Below are 14397 nucleotides of genomic sequence, written 5' to 3'. Positions count from 1 at the left end.
TCTTATGACTTTCTAGAAAACTAATTTGATGCATCTTTTTTATTTTACGATCCAGATGTGGCCATTTTTCATTTCTACGGATACTTGACTGACATTTAAAAAATTAGCATTGTCCTACTTCAAAACATTTAAATTCATGAGGACTGAGTTGTGGCCGTAAAAGCTGGTACACAAGAGTCAGAAGACCTGGAGGGAGAAGTAGATGCCAGTGAACTGACCCACATTGTTCATGCTTTGACTTTTCTAGCAGGGACACTGATGCAGAGCTTTCCTCCCAGGATACTTCCAGGAGTGTCCATGCATAACACGGATGGTAAATTATACTATAGTCCTCTAGAGAGGAAACGTGGCTGCAGAGTCAGACAGACCCATGTTCAAATCTCAACTCACTTATCTACTAACTGGGTTACTTTGGGCAAGTTACTTAACGTTTCTGAGTCTCATTTTCCTCTTTGCAAAAGTTACTAATGATAATATCCACCACAGAAGATGGTTCTGGTAAATGAGATAATATACACAAAAAGTACCTAGACTGTGTGCCCTCCACATGTACTAATTTCATTCCCCTCTGGGAGCTCTACCTGGCATAATGGTGGTGAACAAGATAGGCCAACCAGATTCCAGTTTAATAAAAATTAGACTTTAAAATAAATTAGACTTTAGGTAGCTGCAGAGCAGCATGAAAGCCAAAAAATCGCCATTAGAAGCCAAGACCTGACCTTGGCCATCTCAAGACATAGGAGGAAATCAGCAATAGGGCCACTGAAGCCTTATTCCACCTCTTCATGTTATTTGAGGTCCACTAGAATGCTTTCCATGGGAGGTACTGGGTCACCTGGAAGATGAGCAGGCACTTGGATATTGTTACACTTTAATGTATAAAGCCTCAGAATGATCACTGAGGGAAACCAGCCGCAGAGTGGTTTCTACTTGTAGTCAGTTGAATAGTATCCCCCTGCAATTTCATTTCAGTATCTGAAATTTCATATCAGAATGTATCCTTTATCTGGAAATAGGGTCTCTGCAGATATAATTACTAAAGGTGAGGTCATACTGGATAAGGGTGAGCCATAAATCCTAAAGCCAATGACTGGGGTCCTTAAGAGAATAGAGAAGACTCACAGGGAAAAGACAGCCATGTGAAAACAGAAGCAGAGCATGCAATGATGTAGCTACCAGTCAAGGAATGCCAGGGTTTGAAGGGAACCACAAGAAAGAGGCCAGGAAAGATTCTTCCCTTAGAACTTTCAGAGAGAGAATAACCTTGCTGTCACTTTTTTTTTTTTTGTTCTTTTAAGGTTTTATTCTCTCCATTTTCCCCTTTACTTATACTACAGACAGCATTTAAAATCTTGTTGCCATAGTTACTGATATTAAAGCACATACAAGAGAATCAAACCTGAAACTCTAAGAAAATATACTTGAAATAAAAGAAAAATCACTACAGTGAAACGTACTTATATATAATAATTCCCCACCTGACACTGTATTATTTTTCTTCCCTTAGAAGATACAATGATTGAACTATATAGTGCCCCCAAAAGGTTGCAGGATTTAAAGAACTTTAAAATGTTTCCCTAAAAGAGAACCTTGCTGACACTTTGATTTCAGACTTTCAGCTTTCACAACTGTGAGAAAACAAATTTCCGTTTTAAGCCACCAAGTTTGTGGTAATTGGTTATGGCTTACCTAGGAACGAATGCACCACTCTACATCATACTGAGATTGTGGGAGCTTTCACAGGATTTTCCCTCCAGCAGAGAATACTTTTCTTTCTCTCCTTCAGTTCCTTTTTGTTTCACCACAGTTTTCTCTCTGACACACCCCTCATGACCTTCAGGTCTCCAGTTTCTGCTACTACTGTTATAGTTTCCACTTCCTGGTGCGGGCTTCCCTAAACTCAGGGTGCCTTGAGCTCATTGCAGCAAAACCAGCACACAGAGGGGCTGAGAGCATGCCCAGCCACAGGTCCCTCCACCCACCTCCAACCAGCTGTAACTAAAAATCGTGGCACTTGACCACCCAGATTCTCCACCTGCAAACACAGATGAACACCAGCCTTGCTACCATACAGGTTACTGAGTTTAAAGTATGATAGATGAGGAAGGGCCTTGTAAAAGTGAAGGCTCAACTGAACTTGTAAGAAGCTATTCCATTACTATTAAAAACTTCAGTAAAGACAAAGGACCTGGCAAATAGAAACTGCGCATGTCTGATCTCAGAGTCATCTTGTTACCCTTCTTTCCTCCAACTCTTCACCTCATGCTTTTACTTCATTGGCTTGATTCAAAGGAGGAAGGGCCATGATTTGTCTTAATTTCTGGGAAGTGAAGCTTTTAATATAGTTACTGACAACCCCAGAACTGGTGCCAGGCCTCCTACTATAATCTGGGCAAGATGAAGTATCAGAGGGATATGAAATGCTGGCTATATTTCTTAACTTCCTGCCTTTTCATGAGAATAAACTGTCAGGAACAAAGGTACTTAAATTCAATTTATTGGCAAACATCTTCAGAGATTTTTGGCATCATGGAACTTTTATATTTAAAAAAAATAAAGAAGCTTGGCAAAGGAGGAAATTTGAACAATATACCTAAATTTTTAAAGTAAAAATTCCTAAATTTAAACTGGTTTGTAGCCAATGGTCAATCTTAATTTAAGTGGCAGTGAAGGAAGTGAAATAATTAAAACTAGCCAAGTAAGTAGCAATTAGACTAATAATTTTCCCTCTAATCATTAAACTCCTTATTTATGTCATTTTTTACATGCATTATTTAGGGCATTACATCAATTTTAAAACACGCTGTTTTCACATTTTAACATCTATGAAATCAGGATGTGTCTAGTAGTCAGTTGCCTACTATAATGCCTAGTTATAATTGACAGGGATGACAAAGATGGTTGTTTTATTTTCCTATTGGAGTGGTACTTAAAATGTGGGTGCATTTTATGATTGAGGAGCCTTACATTCTATGAAATACCGTATTTGACTTAATGAAGATGTAAACTGTGAGACCTGTAGTTAAATCTCTTTTTCTTCTTGTAATGTTCTTATCAAATCTCAGTGTAACAAGTGTGATACATTTTCTGCCTCGGAAATACATATTTGTACTGTTTGCTATAGAATTCAGTCATTTGTTGTTTTTGAGAACAAGTGCATCATTAGAAAGAGAGGATATAATTTTAAGACTGAAGAATAGAAAGAAACTAGATTTAGAAATAAAAGTACAATACAGTGTCAGGAAAAATTAAACAATTTCATTTTCATTTCCATAATTACATCCTTGCAAAATGTCCTCACAGACCCAGTGAGTTTTCTGTTAGAGTCTGAGCTAATGATATGGCAAGAGTCCTTGTTTCTAGCCCCCAACCTGCTGCTGGATAACACCTATCTGTTCTGAGCTTGCCTTAAGTATTAAAGAAAGTGACTGAGCTGAATGGTTTCTGAGATTTTTTTTCCATTTCTAGGAACCTCTGATAATTCTCATTTTTAGATTTATTCACACAAACATTTTAATACATCTCCTACTCAGGTCCACAAGCATAACTGCTCTGGGTTCTCTGGTCTTACCAATGTGGTCGATGGCTGGCTGAAGGTTTTCATTTACAGAGACACTATAAAGAAACAAAAGTATTGTGAGTCAAACAATGTGGGTAAATAAATTATGCTAAATTGCTCCTTAATTAAACAGAGTTATGCAGTTAGGCTTTATTATAAGAGGACTTTTGGAAACCAATGAACAGCTGGGGGCTGAAATAATATTATTCTATTTTGTATTTTTTTTTTTTTTTTTTTTTTTTTTTTGCGGTACGCAGGTCTCTCACCGCTGCGGCCCCTCCTGCTGCGGAGCACAGGCTCCGGACGCGCAGGCCCAGCGGCCATGGCTCACGTGCCCAGCCGCCCCGTGGCATGTGGGATTCTCTCAGACCGGTGCACGAACCCGTGTCCCCTGCATCGGCAGGTGGACTCCCAACCACTGTGCCACCAGGGAAGCCCCTCTATTTTGTAGTTTTAAACCGATATATAACTTTTGCAATAACAGAGTTATCCTTCAAACACCCAGTTAAAATGAAAATCCCTACATGTCACACCTGTCCCAGAAGGATTACCCATACTGTTTTCATGGATCTTTGCAAGAAGGATGTGTAAGGGCATAAAGAAACACTTACAAGAATCCAGAGTCCAGCCAGTGCTGAATACTTTCTTGTTTGGAATCTTCTACTAATGAGAAACAGACCAGTTAGTCAAAGCATAACCAGCTAAAGTGATCCCACCCTGTTATTCAGCCACCACCTAATAGGTCTGGTTCCTAGTATTTAGTCACATGTTTCTATAAGCATATTCATTTTTTCCCCAAGGCAAAACTTCCGGTTTTCCATAATCAGCTTTTCCTGAAAATGAAGTGTAAACTTGCCAAAGGACTAACTTAAAAAAAAGAGAGAAAGAAAAAAATGTGAAAAGGAAAAAAAAAAAAAATCACCAAAGAGCAAGAGATGTTAGAATAATTATTAAATTACCTGGTGTGAATACAAAGGGTGAAAAAGCATAGGAGACTTTTGCCTTTCTCTAGTTGGACATAAATCACATGGAGCCTCTCCTTACTGAATCACATTTCCATAAGGCAGCTAGCCAGTGATGTTCATTTGCAAGGAGTTCTCTGCCAGGTTAGGAACCAAATTTGCATTCATTCCAGGGGCAAATTGCACTACAGTCCCAGAATTGCCACAGGCACCCTGTGTTAAAAAGGCATCCAGTCTTTAAAGGTGGATCTTTACCACTAGCTCAACAAATAGTCAACAGGCAAAAAGGAAAGGATATAAAAGCAGTTTTCCTGTAAATATTTGTTTCCATTCTGGTTGGTTACAGGTTCCTCTGGGCTTATTTTCTTTGACTTTATCCTACGAAGCAGTGAGGTACCTGAATTACCCCCTCACAAGGTGTCTGGTGAACCAAAAAGGCCAAGTGGACATGGGAGGTGCTTAGTTTTCAACTGAGATACTGTGAAGGGATAGAATAAATTGGTGGTGGGCAAAGAAGAAACGCCATCAGTTACATCATAAAAAATCAAACAAACAAAAAAATCACAGTGAAGGGAGAAGTGTTTTCTTACTTATTACTCTTTAAACAATTAAAATTATTATCAACACCTTGTGCAAGACCCAGCAAATAAAAGCCTTTCAATAAAATGTTTGATGTCCTACGAAGCTTCATGTCTCTGGCATGGACTCCACATAGCTTTATGATCCTGGGGACTTAGGATGAGGGGATCTTGGAGTGGAAAGGAAGCAGAGTTCATTCGTTAGTTGGTCTGTTTCCATCAAGAAGGTCTGTGTCTTAGGTGTCTGTAGGGGAAGTCAGATGTGCCCATTTCATAGAAGTTTCTGGTATCATGCCAGGAATACTGGTATCTTCAAAGTCAAATCTTTGTTCCAAAATCATTTGCCCCCAGCCCAAAACCCCCATAACCCTCACCACTCACAGTAGGTTGGATTCAAATATCCCTGGGGGCCCGTTCTCACCCAGCATGGGGGAGGTGAGACTGCGGCTCTCCTCCTCAGAGCCAGGGGGCGGCTGCTCATCCAGGGGAGCCCATGTCCTCTTGGTGGACCTCAGGATGTCTCTCCTGCTCTTTTCCTGGTCTCCTTGAGACTTCTCCGCCATCTTTAAGAGAGTAATTCAACAAGCTAATTAAAAACACACACACAAACAGATTAGACACAAAGAGCTCAGCTTTCAGGTTTGGCTCAGTGAGAGGGAGAGGACGACAGGATTCACAATTCAATGAGTGGACCCAGCTTTACAATTTTTGGGAGCCTGGCTCACCTACCCAAGCAAGGTCCCTGTCTCAATGAGATAACTGTTTCTTTCTCAATGGAGAGGCAGCTGGAGACTAAGGACTAACGTGGTCTCACCCTTCACCAGGCCACATCCACACTCTGGAGGATTCAATCTGGTGGTCTGGGATGTGGATGGCAAGCAAAGAAACTGGACTGGAGGACCTACCCAGCCAAGGAGAAAGTTTAAAAGCATTGATTAACATAATATAAGTATCTTTCAAATTCATCCAACAGTTACATCTATGACAATATGTTTAGAGACCCAAAATGTAAAAAATAAGGGCTTTGGCTGAGTCTCATCTCTGCAATTTATTGTGTGGCCTTGAATAAATTATATAACCTCTCTGCATTCCCTTATTTTTAATTGGGGATCAATTGCACTGAATTTTAATAACTGTTAACCTCAGCAGAATACTTATTATGTGCTAGATTCTATGCTGAATTCTATAATCCGTTATTTAATTTAATTGTCAATGAAGGAAGTAATCTCATTGCTTTTTTAAATGAATTTATTTATTTATTTATTTATTTTTGGCTGCATTGGGTCTTTGTTGCTGCGCGCGGGCTTTCTCTAGTTGCCGCGAGCAGGGGCTACTCTTCGTTGCAGTGCGCGGGCTTCTCATTGTGGTGGCTTCTCTTGTTGTGGAGCATGGGCTCTAGGTGTGCAGACTTCAGTAGTTGTGGCGCGTGGGCTCAGTAGTTGTGGCTCACGGACCCTAGAGCACAGGCTCAGTAGTTGTGGCGCACGGGGTTAGTTGTGCTGCAGCATGTGGGATCTTCCCGGACCAGGGCTCAAACCCGTGTCCCCTGCATTGGCAGGCGGATTCTTAACCACTGTACCACCAGGGAAGTCCGGAAGTAATCTAATTGTCACAATTTTGTAGTAAATCTAAGAGCAGTGGGGTTAAATTGCTTACCCAAAGTCACACAACAACCAGGATTCAAACCCAGGCTCTGGACTCTAAGCATGTTCCCATGACAATTAAGCTGCACTACCTGCCCTGTATGATGGCTGGGACAATTGGGATGTTAATAAATACGTTATTTACATGGCACAAGAAATACAGGCTGTCCCCATCATCTCATTTGACATTTATTAATATAGTTGTGAGGCTCACAGAGTAGGAGACAGAAGTTTAGAGAAGCTGTGTAAATTGTGTAAACTCCCCAGACTATCAGCACATAGAGAACAAAGGCCTCTTTCTTACTGGTTGTCAGTATTTGATTGAATTCTCAGCATAGAGTAGGTGCTAAATAAATATGTACAAAACTAAAGTAGCAAAGCTAGAGTTCAAAACCACTAAACCGTGACTGAATTCCTTCCATGGCATCTACTTGAAATTGCATTAGTTTATTCTTCAAGTTTAGAGAAATGACCAAATAGTCAAATACCTACTTCAGCAGCATGTCTTGCATCCCTAAACTTATGCATAATCACTGATCACATGACATGTAGACACTCATTTCTAATCAGCATTTTAACAAGTCAAGTTGTTCAGATTTATTATAAACATTTGAATATTTTCATTTAATTACAGATGAGCATTCCAGGTGCAATTGTCAATAAGGGTCTTCCTATATGATTTATATATTAAAATTCTGTCATTCAGTTGAACTATAAATATACAATTACTGTTGCAATAATAAATTACTGCAAAAATTAATTGTAATGACTGTTAATTTTATGTTTAAAACAGCAATTATTAAGAAATCTCAATTAATTAAAATTTAAGGCAAAGGGTGGATAGTTAATATCTATACTAATGGTAGGTCTTTTAGCCAGCTAACTTTAGAAAGTTAACTTTAGGAATATCTTCTGGGAGCAAATAAATGTTTATAAAAATTTCTATGATAACATAAGACAAAAATCATACAGAGATGATTATATTTCTAAAATTTACAGAATTATTTCATATGCTAGAATTCATAACATGGCAAAATAAAGTTTAGAAACTACATTTAATTTTTAGTTGTTTAATTTTTGAGTAAAAAAATAGTCTCTTTGGTAATGCCTTGTATCTTGTATGTGTGAATTATAATAAAAGCATCAACTCTGACAGTACAAAATCTCACAAGGAGGAAACCTCCAAAATGCTCAACAACATTCATGAAATATCAGACTCCATAAAGGATCAGGGCTTGAAGGAAAGAATAATGTATTACAAAAAAATAAGATTCCCCCAGTAATCTTGCTCCTCCACTGACCTCAGCTGAAAGTCAGTTTCTGTTTAGCACGAAGATTTTGCTTTGTAGTGGCAGCAAGGACTGTCAAGCAGTTCAGTCCTCAAATTGCTGCTTCTGTACTATAATGTTGAATTTTCACCTAGCTACCACTTTCTCAAACACAACACTGTAAAAGTCATCCAGATTTTAGATAATGGTGCTGCTTTATTCATATATCCCCAAACTTCCATTCTACAATGGCATGTGTGACCTCAGCCACCAGCCTTGCACAGCCAGTGAGGATACGCTCCCTGCCTGCTCAGCTGTACTTGGCTTTAGAGCAGGAAAAAGCTTGCCAAGGAAAGTGGGAACCCTTGCTAAAAGCAAGGGTCAGGGACAGGTTTGTAAAGAAAAACTCATTTGTTCCCTCTGTTATAGTGGATGCCTTCCCAGTTAGTAAACAAATCTGCTTCTGGAAATGTATTCTCTGATGCTTGAATGACCTTGCTTTGGCATCCACTGGCTTGACCCACAGAGAGTCCTTTGGAAAGGGACACAAATCAGGTGGCAGGCCCAAACAGTCCAGTGGACTGACAGGGCAGAAGTTATGTCATGTGGCCTCTGCTGACTCATCTAGTTAACCCCTCCCCAGGACCGCTTGGAACCTAAGTCTTGCCAGCTCTGACTTGGCCCAAAGTGAATCCTCATTCTGGATTGCGTTGCCTCCTGTGCCTGAGAGGCCCTCCTCTCTCTTCAGTTCCCTTGTATTATGATTACTATGTCATTAATCGTTATGTGTATAAAGAACTGCCATTAACACGGGAAATTTCTTATATTATCTAGTTTAACTGAAAAAAACAAGAGGATGTGAAACTATATATGCATCAAGAACTCAATTTTGCAAGAACAAAACAAAACAAGACCGAAACCAATGTATTGAAGAGACAAAAAGTAACGTACTGAAATGTTATCAGAGTTTCAAAATTTTTTAAATAGTCAAAATGAGAAAAAATTGGCTTTGTTACATTAATATTACATCACATTTTCTTTCACTTGAGCAAATTCAACCATACATGATACTCAGAGCAGTGGTAATGATCCCACCTTTGTCCTCTGGAATTATTTAACTTTTTGCACCTCTACGCAAACAGGTTGTCTTGCCAAATTGGTAGTTCGTACTGCGGAATAGAGGTTGTGCTTTATTGACCTCTGTATTTCTCATAGATCCCAGCACAGCATTTTACCCAGAGTAAATAATCTTTAACTATTAGTTGCTTGCTTGGTTATTTGGGAAAGGAACGTGCAGTTGGCTTAGCTAGTATTCTTGGTTGGTATGTGGTTAAAAGAGCAAGTGTTTTCAGATCAGATAACTCCAAGTTTTAATCAGCTCTGCTGCTTTTCTGACATCTCCTTGGGGAAAATTTCAAATTCCTCTGATAATCTGTTTCCTCATCTCTGTAACGAGTATGAAATAGTAACTTCATAGGGTTGTTGGGAAAATTTAATGAAAAATGTATATAGAACAATCAATACCCATATTGGTCAATTTTTTTTTTTTCTTTTTTTCTTCTCTTCTTTATGTTGCCTCTTATTGTTCTGGCAAGAACTGTCAAGTAAAGAAGATGAATCAACAACTAATGCAATAGTTTTTCTCACAGGAGATAAATTTGACACTTATTTTGTAGATAACCCATGTCATCTTGAGATTACTTAGTTTGGGTAATTGAGAAGTAGATATATTTGGGGAGTATGAGAATAAAATAATTCTGTGACCATGAGAATGCAGATTTCCCTGAGACTAGTTAGAGGTTCATATCAGAGTTTGGAAATTCCCTTAACTATGGACTTAATTTCAAGGTTATAACTACAGGCTGTAGCTCTAGCCTTGGCTACCACTTCTGAATGAGCCCTGTGGTCAAGAAGAGAACTTCATAATGAAAGAACAGCCCCAAGGCATTCTGGGTCCACAAGGGAACTCACGATCTCTATGTCTCCCTCTGGATTCTTGTTATCACAACCTTTGTTCAAGCCTTCGTAAGATCTCACATAGTATCCAGGCTTGCCTTTCTCCCCTCCATCTTCCATGTGTAATGCCTTCCCTAGTAGCAGGATTTAAGAGAAGTCTACATAGAGCCATGGGCTCCAGGAAGACCTGTCCCTTTTCCAGCTGTAATGCCATTCACAGACATTTGAAAAGGAAGCCCCCAGAGCTCCTTATATTCTCAAAAAGATAATTACCATGAGCCTCAGTACCACTCACCTCTCTTCACAAACTAAGAGATCAGTACTCAGAGGCTGACACTCAAAGAGAACTGATTTACACTTCTTGCCCTAGGAGACCACAGGATTAATCCCATCATGCCCTAGAGCCATGTTCATATGGCAGTGAATGTTGCCTCATCTGGCCCAATCTCCCACCCTTTCAGGACTCTCCTAACCCTTGTGCCCTCTGGAATTCATGGATTAGAACCCACCAAATCCCCTCTATCTGAAGCTCTTCACTGAATGTCCCTTCAATTCTTTCTCTAATTGAAACCTGGACACAGCTTCCTTTCTCACTGTCTCAAGTTGTGGCTTTTTCTTTTTTGCCCATTGAATTAGGAACATAGTCTTGAAGATGGTGTAAATTTCCTTCATGTTCTTCATTGCTGCTTTCAGATCTTGTTTCCTCTGTCCTTTGAAGAACATGCTATCAGACTATGTAGGACATCAACATCTAGGACATTTGCCCCATTTACTGAAACTTTTAAGATGGTATTTCTGTCATCTTTCTGGAAGATTTCATTATCAATCTAGATGACTTATCAACAACTGAGCACTCAGTTTAATAATCTGTCCACTTTTCATATCTGGAGAAAACCACAATTTGAAAAGAGAATGCACCCAATGTTCACTGCAGCACTATTTACAATAGCCAAGACATGGAAGCAACCTAAATGTTCATTGACAGATGAATGGCTAAAGAAGATGTGGTGTATATACATAAAATGGAATACTACTCAACCATAAAAAAGAATGAAATAATGCCATTTGCAGCAACATGGATGGACCTAGGGATTATCATACTAAGTGAAGTAAGCCAAACAAAGACAAATATCATATGATATCACTTATATGTGGAATCCAAAAAAAAAAAAGATAGAAGTAAACTTATATGCAACACAGAAATAGACCCACAGACACAGAAAACAAACTTATGGTTACCAAAGGGGAAAGGAGGGGAGGGATAAATTAGGAGTTTGGGATTAAACATATACACTACTATATATAGAATAGATAATCAACAAGGACCTACTGTATAGCATAGGGAACTATACTCACTATTTTATAATAACCTATAAGGGAAAAGAATCTGAAAAAAATACATATAAATATTATATATATATGCATGTATAACAATCATTTTGCAGTACACCTGAAACTAACAATATTGTAAATCAACTATACTCCAATTAAAAAAAATCTGCCCACTCTCAACAATCCTTCACTCTACTTGATTCTCATACTTCAACATTGTAAATGAACATCCTTTTAAATCCCAGTTTCAAGCATCCCCTGTCACCACTATTCTGCTCACATCTTTGCCTGGGCACAATCACCGGGTCATTCCCTTCAGCTTACAACATGGTATAATGTTTCCCATCTTAAAATAATCCTCCATTGACCCTTTCAATTCAACCGATGATGATTCCCAAATTCACGTTTCCAAATCTGGTCCACAGCTTCAGAATAAGGTCCCTGAGACTCAGAATGGGGTATTCCCAGTTACGTGACATCTCCACTTAGATACTTATAGACAGCTTTAATTTAATATGTACCGCACTGAATTCTTCGTTCTTTCCTTGACTTCTACATGACCCTCCCACGTACCTGCATCTATTACAGTGTCTGTCTCAATAAATAGCACCGCTATTCAAGTAGTTGCTCAGGCCAAGAACTTGTGAGTCTTCCTTGATTCCTCTGTTCCTTTCACATCGCACATCAAGCCATTAAATTGAGAGAGAGAGGCAGACAGACAGACAGACAGACAAAGGAGCCCTTGCAGTATATCTCAGACCAACCACCTTCACTGGTATCAACCTGATGTGAATCAGAACTTGTAGTTTCACGTGGATCATAGCAAAGATTCCCATCTACACCTCCCATTCTCTTTATAACCCACTCAAATCAGCATAATAATGGTCAACTATCAGTTCTTATCATTTTAGAATTTTCAGCAGCATTTGATATAGCTGACCCCTTCCTCTTAATGGAAACAGTCTTTTCATTTGTTTCTTAATACCACAATTTCCCAGGTTTCCTCCTATCTCACTCAAAGCTTTTTTTTGTTTCAAGCTCTTTTGCTGGTTTTCTCCTTTCCAACCTCTAAATTATGGATGGTCTATACCACAGTCCTCAGCCGTCTCTCATCCTCTCTATCTACTTGCTCTCCCTACATGAGTGCGGCTTTAACTGCTACTCTCTAATTCCATAGTTCAGTGTAAATCACTATTAAAGTATTTTTACATTGTTTTATAAGTCTGCTTAATGTCTGTTTAACAACTCTGCTTAACCATCTCTTTTTCAGGACAGAGATCTTAGCTCTCATATCATAATTATGTGGAAAAGATAATGTATGTTTGTTGACTGACTGAATGAATGCCAACAAGGGATTGAGAATATCAAAGAAAATCTGGTTATGAAATGATTAAGAATGGTTTGGTATTTAGCAGTTAAACAACTTATCAGAAGGTGCAACTTGCCAGGAATGGGTATACAGAATCAGGGAATAGTGCACTGTGGATATGAATTTTAAAAGTGATAAGTTTTTATATATATATTCATATATACACACACACATGCATATATATATATATATATATATATATATATATATAACATCACCATTTTGAAGCAGAATTTTCTGTCATCACTTGATGCCCACTTCTGCCATTTTGACCAAAACTATCTAAGTAGATACCTTTTTCTACTCTTCTCTTATGAGCCTTCCAACAGCTAACAAGCAGATGAAAGATATTAATTCATCACCAGGGAAATTAATCAACAAATAGTTAATTGGTATATGACATTGGGCATGTAGTTTCAAGTTGTCTTGGGATGTAATTTCTTCTTGCATGATATGAGAGAATTGGATGAGATGAGATAATTCCATCAGTCGATTATTCAATTTCTAGCCTCCACACAAACTGTTTAATATTTGACCAATGGAGCTCATATTTAAAAAATATTTTAAAGCTATATTCATCAAAACTATAAAAGTGAGAAGAATAAAACATTGTTCCTATTACTCACAAGTTTGGAAGACCACTCAAAAACTCAAGCAACAAACCCAAGCCAGGAATGCCCTTCTGCTCTTCCTACCTATCCAAGTATCAAAGTCCCACAAATACTTGTAAATGTTCCCAAATGATTCAGTGAAGTAGAGGGAATAGAGTGTTCTGTCATCACTCTGCTGGGAGGAACAAGCAGTCTGTGATGACTTGTTCTGTGGGTGGTTTCCTCCCACCAGGAAATATGTGAAGGGTGCTCACTCCTGCCATTTAGGAGCAAGCTGGATCTAAAGACAAGGCAGTTGTGCCCAAGTTGGAACCCAAAGTCAGTTCTCTTGGACTTGGAGTTTTCCTCTTTTGCTGGGGAAAATACGCAAAAGATTATTATTTCAAGAACCTTATATACAGCTTCCTGGAAACTTGAAATGACTCTGAGGCTGGTAAAGTTGGATCGAATGATCCATCTACTGCTAGCTCTGTTCCAATCCCTTTCCAGCTTTAAAGAGATTTTTATTTCTCAATGATCCCCTCCTTTGTCATCATTTCTACTCTTGTCTTCTAAACATTTGCTTTGCTTCATGCTAGGGGGGGAGGATGAAAGGATGTGGGGGCATCTATGCACTACTTCTGGTCTCCCGTTTCAACATAATTGCAGCCTAGGTTCCTTCATGTACATCATATTCTGGATACACAGAACTACTTTTTCCCAAATGTGCCCTCCTCTCTGATCCCACTGGGTACAGATCCTTCTATAGTGCTGCCCCTTCTCCTTACTGGATACCATCTCATTGAGTTCAAACAGAACTTATTCTGTAGAACTTTTTCTCCTTATCACTCTCCACTCCCGCCCCAGCCTCCTTCTGGAACTCACAGCAAACTGTGTGACCCCTTATTGTAGCACTCTTCACACTCAAGTTAAGTAGTTTTTTTACACTTCTGCCTTTCTCACTCATCTAAATGGACTTGTTGGGGACAAGGACCATGACTTCCTCATTTTTGTATCCATGATACTTAGTCTAGGACATGGATAATGATAGGTGATTAGCAATAACTGCTTAATGAATGTATAATTACTTCTGACCCTGGACTCTGTCTTTGCTCAAAATTGTGGGAATTGTGAGTTACT

The 14397-nt window shown here is 38.9% G+C and overlaps 1 protein-coding gene across 1 annotated transcript in view; it reads right to left on the bottom strand.

Moving 5' to 3' along the window:
- ITPRID1 (ITPR interacting domain containing 1) overlaps positions 1-14397 on the bottom strand; it is a 203077-nt gene that overhangs the window by 63637 nt on the left and 125043 nt on the right. The window contains 3 exon segments of the mRNA XM_060019783.1: positions 3572-3615; positions 4171-4222; positions 5521-5662. Coding sequence (XP_059875766.1) covers positions 3572-3615; positions 4171-4222; positions 5521-5662 — 238 coding nt within the window.

This window comes from Delphinus delphis, chromosome 9, assembly GCF_949987515.2.
Source record: "Delphinus delphis chromosome 9, mDelDel1.2, whole genome shotgun sequence".
Classification (NCBI taxonomy): Eukaryota; Metazoa; Chordata; class Mammalia; order Artiodactyla; family Delphinidae; genus Delphinus; species Delphinus delphis.
Note: the sequence above shows the minus strand (reverse complement) of the source record. Positions and strands in the feature narration are given on the sequence as shown.